Source organism: Leucopleurus acutus (assembly GCF_964270905.1).
Source record: "Leucopleurus acutus genome assembly, chromosome: 1".
In the NCBI taxonomy this organism is placed as follows: Eukaryota; Metazoa; Chordata; class Mammalia; order Artiodactyla; family Delphinidae; genus Leucopleurus; species Leucopleurus acutus.
Window position 1 is genome coordinate 9,229,261 of NC_139142.1, and position 13,653 is coordinate 9,242,913.

Here is a 13,653-nt window from a genome sequence, read left to right on the forward strand (position 1 = left end):
CTCAGTTGAACTGTAGTTCATATAAAGTGAGCCATCCATGGTTTACCAAACCATTCCCTCACTCATTGTTAGACATTTAGAGTTTTTGGGGGAGGTGGGAGGGACTTTTTTTGCTATTATAAATGGTAATGCTGAAGGGTGCATATTTGAATGTAGTTTGTGTTAATGTTGTAAGCTAGATTTATATGCAAGGATTTCTAATTAATAATGACAGATATGACAAAAGTGAAAATGGAAATATTTCTTTTGTGCTGTGTATTTAACTACCTAAGACTAAAAATTCCAGTGTTTAAATTTTTGAAATTATTATCCCTTTTCTCTTTGGTCTGTCACTCTTTGGTTTGACCTTAGTCATTTCATAATCTATATTCACCAAATAATAGTTGATAAATCCTTGAAATATTTATGTACAATGGGTATTTTGGATGTTTCCTATCTTTTTGTTTTCTCTTTTCTTGCATTTTATATTTTCAAAACTTGTCTGATGGTGATGATGATGATGACGACGGTTACTTGCCCAGCTGTGTACCACTTCATTGCCTAAGAAATAGTTCAGTCATGTTTGCAGTGATGTCTGGGGAGCCAAACAGAAGTAGCACGTAGTATTTTTTGGTTTTTGCCTTTAAAGAGGACTAGTGGACACAAAGGTGTTTAATTTTATTTTACATTATATACCATGTTTTGTGATTTAAATTTGTTTGACTTTCATCGTACTGGAAATTCATAATGACTAGGTAGTGTGGTTTTTCAGGTTCATCTGATTAAAAATACTGTATAAAATCTTGTATAGTACTTTAACTTTGTATGAGAATAATTTTTTTATATTGAATCTTAAGATTGATACAACATTTTAGGTTCTTTAAGGAGTTCCTTAAAGTCTTAAGAATTGTATGACAGTAGTGGTTGTAGATAGAGATGGTAGTGTGGTTTCTTTAAAACTATCTTTTTTTGAACATTTTCTGTGCAAGGACTTTTGCTCTACCAAGGTTATTATGTGTTTAATTACTTAATCGTCATAATAGGTGCTCTATTTTATAGGCAAGGAAACAACCTTAGAGAGAGGTAGTAGAGTCTGATAAACCTTGGTCTTCCTGACACTGGACTCTGCTAGCATTCAGATTATTTTAAATGAAAGATACTTAAAAAGAAAGAAAGAGAAAAGACTGCTTTCTACATCCGCAGTGGCCTTACCCAGTGTCCCTCCCACATCAGAGGGCCTCGGTGAGGAGGGAATGACTATATTCCAAAATATTAAGAAATGAGAGCATTGGCTTGACTTAGGAATTAACTTAAAACAGCCTCCTCTCTTTCTCCTCTAACTTCAATTTAGAAAAGGGAGGTTGTTTGGAGTTATTTGTAAATACCTTGGATCCTTCTTGTGTGCAGATTCCTTTTTAGGAACAAGAGGAGGTGTTTGCGTACTTAAGTTCTATTTTCATTTTTAAAACTGCTCTCTCCAGTGCAGTTGAGCAGTATATTTTAGGATTTTTCTACTGTTTCAAGTTTCAAGAAGTGGATTTTATTTGGCGTGAATACTTTTTGAGAATTGGACTATTTTTTTTTCTTTAAAGCTAATGTTGGGGAAATATAATTAAAAACAAAATCTCCTCTCAACCCAGAAAAATCTCTGCAAAAATGTAGAAGGGAAGGAAGAATTTTTATTGAGTAAGCATTAAACTAGAATGTGATGTGTATCTCAGGCTATCCACTAAAGAGATTGCAAAGACAGAAACCTTATTCTTTTGTATAGCTAAGTGGTTACAACACTTTACACCCATGTTTTCAAGATAAAATTGCTACTTTTCTCGTATCTTTATGACTGGTGGTAGGTTTTGCAATTTGGAGTCAGTTGCCAAATTAGGCCATCCTAGGAAACTGGGAGATTGGGCATTATCTTTCTTGGTGATGACATATCTTAAGGAAACATTCCTGAGAAGTGAGACTGGCTAGAGGCTTATTTGGCTTTTATAAAGATTCAAGTACAGCACAAAAGGACTGAAAAAGAAGTTCTGAAAAAAAAAAGGAGGGGAAAGAGTCTCTTTCCTTTATTTTCAAGTGGGAGAATTGAACCGCTTATTTTTAATTTGTCCTTACGTCAGCAACCTGTATTATAAACTTGTTATTTTATATCCATCGCCAAGGATGCTCTTAGCATTTAGGCTTTGGCTGGAGTTAAAGTTAATGTCTTGGATCTCCATAGCATATTTGTTACTGTATTAGAGACTGAAAGCTCTTCAGACGTTTTTTAGTTTTATCTGTTAGCTTCCAGGAGTATTTTTGACAGTGTTTTAATGTCACAGTATTGATGTTGTGTGGGTGTGTTCTTTTGTTCACTATGGAACTTCATGGTAGTTGCGCATTTTGGGCTTCATGAGAGTAGGAATGAAATCTGGACAGTAATATTTGTAAAGTTAGTAGTATCAGAATCTGTGACACATAATAAAATGAATGAGTTGGAAGTTTTCTGTTACCAATTTTGAAAATATGCACCAGGAAGCTCTAGATGCCTTTAGACTTCAAACTAGGAGGGTTAGCTGTCTGTTGTTACAAGCCTTTGTCTGAAAGAGTACAGCCATATATGGGATCTAGATGCTTGATTAGGTTAAGTTTGTTGGTTTATACTAGAACTTGACTGAGCATCTGGTATGTGGCATGTCTTTTTCAGAGTTATCTTAAAGGGACCTATCAAACATGAGTCATGTATGTAATTTAAATTGTAGTCATCAATTAAAATTAGAAAACTTGACCTGTTGGCTCCGTAGTATGAACATAAGTTGTCATTGTACTTGGCATGTTAACTTTCTAATTTATCTCTATACAGAATTGTCTAGGGAAGTAAGTTGGATAACTCAACAATAATTTTGTAATAGTGGAGTTGCATTAAGTTTTAAAGGATTATCAGCTTATTATTTTGGCTACGGTGTTTCTAGAAAAGAGGTGAATATGAATTGGAAAGATGTCGAGTGTGACACATCAGGCCAGGTTGGTGTATTGCATTTGCATCATACTAGGTGGCAGTACAGAACGGAATTAAAAGTCAAAGCATGAGATAGTTTTTGAAAACACGAACTTACTCATTAGGAGAGTAAGGGGTTATAAGTTCATGTAAAGCATGGTACTGACTTACTGTAGTCTTTTAGTATTTTTTTATTTTATTTTTTTTGCGGTACGCGGGCCTCTCACTGTTGTGGCCTCTCCCGTTGCGGAGCACAGGCTCCGGACGCGCAGGCTCAGCAGCCATGGCTCACGGGCCCAGCCGCTCTGTGGCATGTGGCATCTTTCCGGACCGGGGCACGAACCCGTGTCCCCTGCATCGGCAGGCGGACTCTCAACCACTGCGCCACCAGGGGAGCCCTCTTTTAGTATTTTTAAAGCCAGATTTTACTGGGGGGGAAATGTAATTTACTTCCAGGAATTCTCCTTGTATCTAATTGGATTGTACTAACAACTCTTAAAAATTCCCAATTGTAATAGAACATAATAAATACTAATTTTTAAAGGACAGCCCTTTCATACATTTACTGTTTTCTTGATTCCCAATAGATAAATACAAAAATTGTTTTTATCAGAGATCTTATTCTGATAAGATAAATATCAGAAAAGTTTGTCAAGTAGGAAATTTCTTAAAGTTGTTTTTTAAAAATGAGTTGTATGTTCTAAAATATTCTCTCTGATTGCTTTTAGGTTACCTAGGGTATGAATTAATACAGACTTGGAAACTGAAAGAACTTAGAATCAGCATTTTGAGGTAAATATGTACATACTAAAGTAGTGTTAAGGTTTCCCCATTCTGCTTTGTTACCTTATTAGCGAAACCAATTTGTGTATGAAATGAGCAAGTTTACCCTCCATGCACGCACTAGACTAGACTAGACACAAATAAGTGAAGAGAAACCACTGCCAATTTGTTTTTCCTGAGCTTGCGGTAGTAGAAGCATTGCAGTTAAGGAGCATAAATGAAATCTGGTATCAGATCTAAAAAAAGCAACATTTGTTGATTAAATCGAGCTTTTCACCTCAGTACTTTATGCTTCCTCATTTATTTTTTTATTAATTTATTTTATTTATTTTTGGCTGTGTTGGGTCTTCGTTTCTGTGCGAGGGCTTTCTCTAGTTGGGGCAAGCGGGGGCCACTCTTCATCACAGTGCGCGGGCCTCTCACTGTCGCGGCCTCTCTTGTTGCGGAGCACAGGCTCCAGACGTGCAGGCTCAGTAGTTGTGGCTCATGGGCCTAGTTGCTCCACGGCATGTGGGATCCTCCCAGACCAGGGCTTGAGCCCGTGTCCCCTGCATTAGCAGGCAGAGTCTCAACCACTGCGCCACCAGGGAAGCCCTACGCTTCCTTATTTTTTGACTTATAATTTTGATTTTGATTTATAATCTCTTAGGATTATTTAGGACCACCCCTAAATTTAAATTTCTCCACAGTATTGACATTGTTGAACTGTGTTCTTAAATTTTTATTCATAAATGAATTTTATAAAAGAGTTTATCATTAGATTAAATTGTTCTTTGAGTTCGTATTTTTAATTTCCTTTGAGAAGTTGAAATTGCTGATAGATTTCATACTTGTAGTGAAAACTTGCTGCCGGGTGATTTGGATTACTCAGCCAGGTACTCTTCTGGTGATCTTCTTTACTTCTTTTGTATGTATGAACTTAGGAAATGACACATCTCTGTCCTTTTATTTATTTATTTTTTCCATTTCCCTAATCACTGTCTTCAGAATTTATGTACTTTGTTTGATTTCCTTGCATTCATTTTTAAATCTTTCCTCTAACTTTTCTCAAGACAGCCCACGCCCCACCCCAGTCTCTGGGAATTAGGCATGCTATTGTTATAGCTCATTCTCTTGTTCTTTGTTTTAGAATAAGACTTAGTATCCTAAAATAACCCAGATGTCTTTTGTTTAAATTTTAATCCAAAGTAATGGCCTTTTATTCAGCTTTTCATATCCATAAGGCTTTCTTGTAGATGCGTTTATATTTAGTTTAAGTACAGGAGTCTTAAACTTGGCTATTTTTGCATTTATTTTTAGAGCAGAAGCTTGGGTATGCTGTGATTTTCCAATAAACTGCTATCACAATGTCAAAATGCAGTTCAGACAACAGCAACACAGAGATCTCAAACATTAAGACGGTAAATCTGGGCTTTATCGTATGTGGAAAGAGGAAGAGAGTTTTTATTCATGTGTTTTACTAAGTTATTTCTAAATGAACCATATAAAAGCTATGAAACAACCTCACAGCTTTCATGAGTGTTAATTGTTTGACCAGAAATTTGAAATCTGTGATTGGAAAATAGTCATGTGGATTACTCTGTTGGCTCTGCTGAAGCAGTTAACCATAGTCAGTTAATCTGTGAAACTATAGAACTTTCACTTACCAGCAGGGATTCAGAGCTTTTCATTAAGACCAAGTTAAGAAAAAAAAATCTGTTTAAACATGCCAAAGAAAGTAAAAATTGGCCAAATTATAGGTTTTTCAGTTTTCACATTATTGGATTACTTGTTGAGTGTTTTAATGTTGGATTTGCTTTCTTCAAATAGATAGTGTATCGCTGGGGCCAGTCACTGTGTACTAAATGAATGAAAATTAATTTAAATATTGTGACTTTCTGGAAATGTAACGGGGTGGGTTCAATTGCCGTCCTCCATTTCCCTGCAAATTCTCTGTCTTGTATCCACCCTTCAGGGTGAGTAGGAGTGGTGCGGGTATGGATTTCCAAACCAAATACTGTAGAAATAACTTTTGAACTATGATTCTGTTCTGTATGGTATTGTGTGGACATTCATGAATCTCTGATTCAGTTCATCAGATATTTATTTAAATGTACATATGGTACATTATACCAGGTAATAAGAGCTGCAAAGAATGAGACACACATCTAGTTCTCGTGGAGCATGTTTGCCAGTGTGCCAGTAAAAGAATAAGCCGTGTATGTATGTGTCTCTGTGAACCTATGCGATGTGATGTGAGTTATAAAAGGCAAATGGAAACTGTTTGAAGGTCTTTATGTCACGCACATGGACAATATTTGCATTTTACGAACCTGTATTTTTTGTTTGCCATGTCTGGGGTGTGATTTGGTTCAGTAGGTGGTAGGAATATGTGTGAGACATACAGCTCTTGTACTCAAGGAGATCCTAGTCTAATGGGTAATATTTATTTATTTACTTTTTAAAACTCTTTATTTGGAAGTAATTTCAAACGGACAGAAAATAAGATTAGGACAAAGAATATGTGCTTTACCTATTTTGCCCCATTTGCTTTATCAGTTGCACCCATTCTCTCTCTGTATATCTACGTGTAGTTTCTTCTTCTGAACCATTTGAGAATAAGTTGCATACGACATGACCCTTTTACTCCTAAATATTTCACTATGTATTTGTCAAGAATAAGGATGCTCCCCTACATAGTCATGGTGCGGTTATCAACTCAGTGAATGTAACACTGCTGTATCTACAGCCTTATCAGTGGACTCTGTAATGGTCTTTATGGCATTGCTCTCAGGAAAGGATCCAGTCTGAGGTCAGTTACTGCGTTTAGTTGTCATGTCTCTAGAGTCTTCTTTAATCGGGAACATTTTCATAGTTTTTCTTTGTACTGATACTGATAATTTTGAAGAATATAGTTCCCCCTTAAGAAAATGGAACAACAACAGTAAAAAAGGAACATTCTTCTATTTTTTAGACTATTCTAAAAATAGGCTTTATTTTTAAACTACTTTATATAGTCTATAATAAATTTTTAACTAAATATTTATAAATAGAGTATTTTTAGGCTATTTTTTAGACTGTTCTAAAAATAGAACATTCATTTACTTTTTAGACTGTTTTCTGGCACTGTCATTATTATTAATGTTGTCTACATGAAAAGAAATGATGACAGTGATAGGAAGGAGGGTTCCTGCTGTACATGGTTTCTGGAGGTGGAAGAAGTGTGTTTGGGGATTTACACTGCTGCCCTCTTTTCTCCTTTTAAAATTTCCATCCACCACCAGGATTTAGGCTTCTTTCCTGATCCCTTCCACCATGTCTTTGTTTGGTCTTGGATTAACATTTGGGTTGGGTGAAAAGTGAGGTGTCAGGCTTAACAATGATAAGTCATCCTACCAGTAAGCAGCCTGGAGTAAGGAAGGAGAAGTACAGTTGTCCTTCAGTACCCACGGGAATTGGTTCCAGGTCCCCTGCAGATGCCCAAATCCATGGATGCTCACGTCCCTGGCATAGTACAGTTGGCCCTCCGTATCTTTGGATTCGTCCAACCAAGGATAGATTCGACCTGCGGGTGTGGAACCCGTGGATAAGGAGGACCGTAGAGACATCCCAAGAATGGTAGGCAGGTGGGAAGTGCCTGCAAATCTCTTGGGCCTTCAGCGTGACCTGCTGGATCTTAGGAAGTTAGGTAAAATAGCCTTCCGCTTCAGGTTCTCTGCAGCGGCGTTAAGAAGCTTGAATGATCAACCTGAGGGTGTTTATCCTGTGGGCCTGTAGAATTGGGAGAAGTGAATGCTGAGTGTAAAAGGGGTAAAAGGAAAGGCTGTTGGGACTTTGATTCAGTAGAGGGTGAGCACATTATTTCTCATGAAAGACATAGTTCTGCTTGACCCAGGCAAAATAATGACTTGGTAGTTTTTCATAATGTACTCTGGAATGCTGTGCTTGCCATCTTCCTCTGAGAGGGATAATGAGAATGGTTGTGCTGTCTGGTCCACGGACACGCCTGCCTTGCTGAGGTCCTTGGCCCTGCAGCCATTTGCCCCTTTACCATTTACTTGAGATCCTCCTTGTATTAGCTGGATGTTGAATTCTTGTCAACTGAATTGAGCTCTGAAATCAGAATTTGGTATTATACCTATGCATAAAAGAGACTCTACTCTTGAGACTTCTTGTTGGATTAGCTGCAACGATTTAAGTCACTGTGTTGTACAATGGTTATAAATTTAACATGTCAAGAGATTCAGAGTTTTTGTTGTCAAGGAACAAAGAGTGGGGATTCTTTCTTTCCAGTGTCATAGAGTAATAACAATGAACACTGCAAAGTAGTACAAGGGAGAAAATTCCCTTCTACAAGGCAGGTAAATTCTGCTGATGATGGACTTTCACGTAGAGATTTGAAACCCTAACCCTCTATCTGCAGGTTAGGAATTTTAAAAAGACTGAATTATTATTTTCTCATTTTACATAATCATTTTTATCTTTGGGGAAGAATATATGCAATATAGAAGAGTGCTTAGATACCATGAAATAACTTTTATTTCACAGAATGGTGTTGCCTTGTTTTAATTTATCTAGGATATGAATAATTTTAAAGATACATATGTAAATAGTTGAGCAGCTGTGCAGTTGTGATAGGTTGTCAGTTGAGAAGAATGACCTTCTGTGTTTATGGTCCTTTGATAAAATGACCAAATATTGGCAGGCATTTGAATCCTTCCTGTGTGCAGGCACAGTGCGAAGTGCCTTCCATACATTTTTCTCATTATTTTATCAATAGTAGCATCATAGAATTTACAAAGAATGTTTGAAATATATTTATGTACGTATTTACATGTTTTGTATATATACACGTATTTTAAAGGGCATCGATACTGTACATATTTTCTCTTAAAGGTATATTATGGACACAGTTCTGTGTCAGTAAATACAGATCTGTCTTATGGATTTATAGTATTCTATTTTAAGACTAGACCATACTTTACTTAGCTAATTTTTGATTAATTCATTTTAAGGTTATTTCTTGTTCTTAAGTAATAATGCAGCAATAAATATTCATGTGTTTACCTCTTTGTGCAGCTGCCTAATTCTTTTAGACAGGTTTCTAGGTGTAGAATTGCTGGGTTGGCGAGTACAGAATGCTTGACTTTTAAAACGATCCTCTTAGATCACGAAAAAGCTAAAACAATTATGAAGAGTTTGAAAAGGCCCATAGGAATGATATTCTGATGTTCCTCTTGTTTCCGTGCTTTCTTTTGTTTTTAACCCTGCATGGTTGTGTAATGGTATTCTTTTTCCCTTTTGTAGTAAGCTGTGCTAGAACAAAAATGCAATGAAAGAAACACTGGATGAATGAAAAGCCCTGCTTTGCAACCCCTCAGCATGGCAGGCCTGCAGCTCATGACCCCTGCTTCCTCACCAATGGGTCCTTTCTTTGGACTGCCATGGCAACAAGAAGCAATTCATGATAACATTTATACGCCAAGAAAATATCAGGTACTAATGAGAACACTAATACTGGAGCATTTTCACTAAAATGGAATAAATTAGCATACAGTTGACACAACTTATATAAAACTCCTTTACCTTTTCAAGCTTTCTTCTTCTGATTAATTTTCTCATTCCAGATACTTTTTTTCTTAATAGTCCTTTTCTTTTCTAACATCTGCTGGGTAATTGATTTGATAGTTTTATTGGTGAAATTTCTTTTTCTTTTTTTTTTTTTCCCCTGTGAAAACTTCACTGTTCCTTAGTATCTATTTGGGTGTGTCTGTCCTCATGATCTGGGTAGGAATTGAGATTGGTTTGAACAACCTTGGACTGGCAGAAGAACCATGGTTATAGTCATTTCAGTTCATATTATTCTAGAGAAGTTTTCTGTCCCTGTGAAAATAATTCTTAAAGAAATTGTAAATGCCATTTCAACACATTTACACAGCACAGCTATGTGTAACCGGTATTTTAATGCCTCTGATTATTATTCTTATATAAAGATGTAGAACGTATGCTTTTTGAAGGGGCAGATTTGTTGGAGGAAGATTTTAGAAAACAGTGAAATTTTCTGAATTAAAACAAATCCAATTTTCTAAATTCTGTACTTGGATAAGAAGTGTGTAATCTTTTTTTCCCACTGTATTTCTAGGTTGAACTGCTTGAAGCAGCTCTGGATCATAATACCATAGTCTGTTTAAACACTGGCTCAGGGAAGACGTTTATTGCAGTACTACTCACTAAAGAGCTGTCCTATCAGATCAGGGGAGACTTCAACAGAAATGGCAAAAGGACGGTGTTCTTGGTCAACTCTGGTAATAAAAAATTATTTTATCAAATTGTGTGGAGGAAAACTGGATGAGATTTTATGGTTAAGGAGATTTTTTCTGTGGGTATTAAGTTAAACTCTTGAAAGTATAGAGAGGTTGATGAATAACGTTTGTTGAAGCAGAAATATCATTCTGTCTTATTTCTTAACTTTATAGTATTTCTCTTAAATGTTAGTCATCTTACTTCATAGGTGTTAAACTTCAGCTTTTTTCTAAAACGTAATTGCATTTAATTCCGATTCTGCATTTTTTTTGAAGGATTACTTTCGGAATATAATCTGATCTAAGTAGTTATTTTTGTTTTTGATGTTTTAGCTTCACACAGTGTATCAAAAGGTGCTTGATTATGAAATAGGTAATTTTGATTTATGATCTTGCTATACCAGTTGTAGAAAGAAAGTTAGATGCTTAACTTAAAAGTTAGATATTCAGTAAGAGTTTAAAGTACTGGTTTTTATGTGTTTGGGATTAGATATTAAACTAAAAAGTATAAAATGTGAACATAAACTGCTTGGGTACTAATATAACCATGTCACTCCTCTTCTTTTTTTTTTTTTTTAGATTGTCTCAGCATGTGATGTTCTCATGTGCTTTAAATACATATTAGTCTGTCTTATTTCTTGGTGATACAGTCTGATTTTATTGAAGAAAACAGGAAGGGTGGATCTGGAGTAGTTGCCATTCCAACCTAGAAATTATATTCTTAGATTGGGGAAAAATCACCTTTAAAGAAGGAAGGTGGTATAAAGCTCTCTGAAGTGAATGACAGAGGGTGGGGTGGTGAGTCTAATAAGTGTGTTTTGGAGATTACTGTGAAAATATGATTTTAAATTGGCTATCTAAAAAATTGGTGGTTAGGTGTAATATATAATAATAAGGATTTCCGTAACTGTTTAACTGTTAGTAGTCCAGAGAGCCATTTAGGGAAGAGTTCTCATATTTACACGGCATATTATATTTGTAATCAGCAAACCAGGTTGCTCAACAAGTGTCAGCTGTCAGAACTCACTCAGATCTCAAGGTTGGGGAGTACTCAAACCTGGAAGTAAGTGCATCTTGGACAAAAGAGAAATGGAACCAAGAGTTTACTAAGCACCAGGTAAGACTTGTAGAGAATTTTCACTTAATAAATCTGTGCAAGTCCTTGGTTTATAAGATGATCTGTAGCCTTGGTTGTCTGAATTAGGTTTGAAAACTCTACTTTTCTGTACTTTGTCAGCCTAGAAGCTAGCCCTCATGCGTTTTCTTACTGTAATCTCATCCTAAAGCCAGGTAAATTACTGACATGTATTGCTCTTATGCGATAGAAAAGAAACAGCTTTTACAGTATGATTTACTTGCTTGAAAAACACAAATTCCTATGACCTATTTCCATCTTGCAGATAACTTGCTTTTACAAAGTTTATTCTTGAGTTAAATGTCTTGAAACTGGAGACGTTTCTTGGTTGAGATCTTAGCGTCTTTGGTGGAAGACTTCCTCGTAGACGTTTCCATGTAGCCAGCTTGTGTTGAGGGCCTTTCGTGTGTTGGATCTGAAGTGGTTAAGAGATGCTTCCTAACTAACCTAAGCAGTCCCCAGTTTGCTAGTATGTCTTACATATTGGGGTAAAGCCCTCATTAGTAAAGCACTTAAAATCCACAGAATGATAAGCCCCTGTCTGCTTCCAGAAAACCTTGTCAGTTTGATGGGGAAAAACTGTGATAAAACTGATAGGTCTTATCAATCAAAATTATGGCTCTAGGAACCTAAAAACCTGAAGGAGATTTAGTAGATTTATCATAAAAACATCTCCATTATCAAAATTTTCTTTCTTGTCTCTTTCCACGTTTTCCTAATTTTACACCGTGGTTCTCAAGTACGAGCTTCCATACGTTGAGGATTTGGGTTTTAATTTTTACTGATGAGTGTCTTAATCTTCACCTGAAATACAGTGGTTCCATAATCTGATTTCATAGAAGTGTGTCCAGGCAGGTGAATGGCATGTGTTGTATATTGATAGCAGTTTTATTTTAGGTTCTCGTTATGACTTGCTATGTCGCCTTGAATGTTTTGAAAAATGGTTACTTATCACTATCAGACATTAACCTTTTGGTGTTCGATGAGTGTCATCTTGCAATCCTAGACCACCCCTACCGAGAAATTATGAAGGTAAGATTTTAGATTTTATCAGTCTTAATAATGCAGGTCAAATTACTGAGTATAAGCAATGTTTTTATAGATCAAAAGCAGTATTAGTTACCAGTTTGGGGAACTTGGTTCCAGTGTAGGAATGAATGAATGAATATTAAATTAATGTTCATTTAAATCTATAACCTATAATATTAAACTGTAATAAATTTATAACAAGTTCTAAATCTATAATAAAAATTTAAACATAATATAAATCAATAAATTATATGCTCTATCATAAGTGAATTCATAATCCATGTTCCTTTTTGATAAACTGATCTTTTAAACAAGCTACAGTAATTCTATAAGTGATAATTTTAGTATTTGTTAGGTCTTCTTGACATGTTTTATAGGATGCTGCCTCTTTGGTTAGGGCCTTGCAAAATGAATCCCTTACTGTCAGTATCTTCTGTTTTGTTAGCTCTGTGAAAATTGTCCATCATGTCCTCGTATTTTGGGACTAACTGCTTCCATTTTAAATGGGAAATGTGATCCAGAGGAATTGGAAGAAAAGATTCAGAAACTGGAGAAAATTCTTAAGAGTAATGCTGAAACTGCAACTGACTTGGTGGTCTTAGACAGGTATGCACTTCGTATTGACTTGGCTTTAATGAGACCTGCTATGACAGTTTTAGGCCTTCAGTCTCAGTGCCTTGCAGATAGTCTCTAAGAGAACAAATGGCTATTAAAAGGAAAGAGCAAGGCTAAGAATTCCTTATCAGGACAGTCATCTTCGAATGCAAGAATCTGACGTTATTTCCACAGAGAGTAACGGAGGTGTTTCTGCCTTAAGAGGAAATGCTGCATAAGCGCGGGCCCATCCTGTTTGCTGGTGTTGACGAGGACTGGGGAACTCAGGAAATCGGCGTCCTTTTCTGCAAGTGTGGACACTTCGTTGTTTTGACCCACGTGTCCCACATGATGCTTTGAAAGAGCATTTATTTATTTACAGGATTCAATATTTTACAACCTGCTTTAAAATAATAGGAAACACCCTCTAGTTTTGAAAGTGGGTGTGAATTTCTGAGAAGATGTTTATGACTTTGAGGTTTGTCTCTTTTCGAAGGGGTTGCTATTTCGAGTTTCATTAAAACGTGCAGACACAAACAGCCTTTTTGATCTAAGTTGGTGGAAGTGAGCCTATATAAATGAGGTTTTTAAATAAATATAACTAATTCAATTCATATTAAAATACCCTTATTAGATATAGCCTTTAACAAGGTTAAAGATTACCAAGCAGTGGTTCTTAGAACAGTTATAATAGAGATGACTTATTTCTCAGGTTATGAAGTTAAGTCACACATGGGTTTTGAGTACTGGCTCCACTAATTGTAAGCCATGTGACTTCAAGTGAGTCATTTATTGTTCCTGAGCCTGTAAAATGGCATTAGTGGTTTCAAGGGATTCTTTGATGGCATGGAAAACACCTTGTGGTGTACCTGTCA

The 13,653-nt window shown here is 36.1% G+C and overlaps 1 protein-coding gene across 3 annotated transcripts in view; it reads left to right on the plus strand.

Moving 5' to 3' along the window:
• The window catches only part of DICER1 (dicer 1, ribonuclease III), a 61,608-nt gene that overhangs the window by 12,694 nt on the left and 35,261 nt on the right, over nucleotides 1–13,653 (plus strand). The window contains exons 2-8 of one of the 3 annotated variants that reach the window (XM_082832555.1): nucleotides 3,685–3,748; nucleotides 5,039–5,139; nucleotides 9,026–9,214; nucleotides 9,861–10,023; nucleotides 11,007–11,137; nucleotides 12,053–12,187; nucleotides 12,630–12,790. In XM_082832555.1, coding sequence (XP_082688681.1) covers nucleotides 9,071–9,214; nucleotides 9,861–10,023; nucleotides 11,007–11,137; nucleotides 12,053–12,187; nucleotides 12,630–12,790 — 734 coding nt within the window. In that variant the 5' untranslated portion in view covers nucleotides 3,685–3,748; nucleotides 5,039–5,139; nucleotides 9,026–9,070. The remainder of the gene's footprint in view (nucleotides 1–3,684; nucleotides 3,749–5,038; nucleotides 5,140–9,025; nucleotides 9,215–9,860; nucleotides 10,024–11,006; nucleotides 11,138–12,052; nucleotides 12,188–12,629; nucleotides 12,791–13,653) is intronic. The other 2 variants (XM_082832556.1, XM_082832557.1) reach the window with 2 other exon arrangements.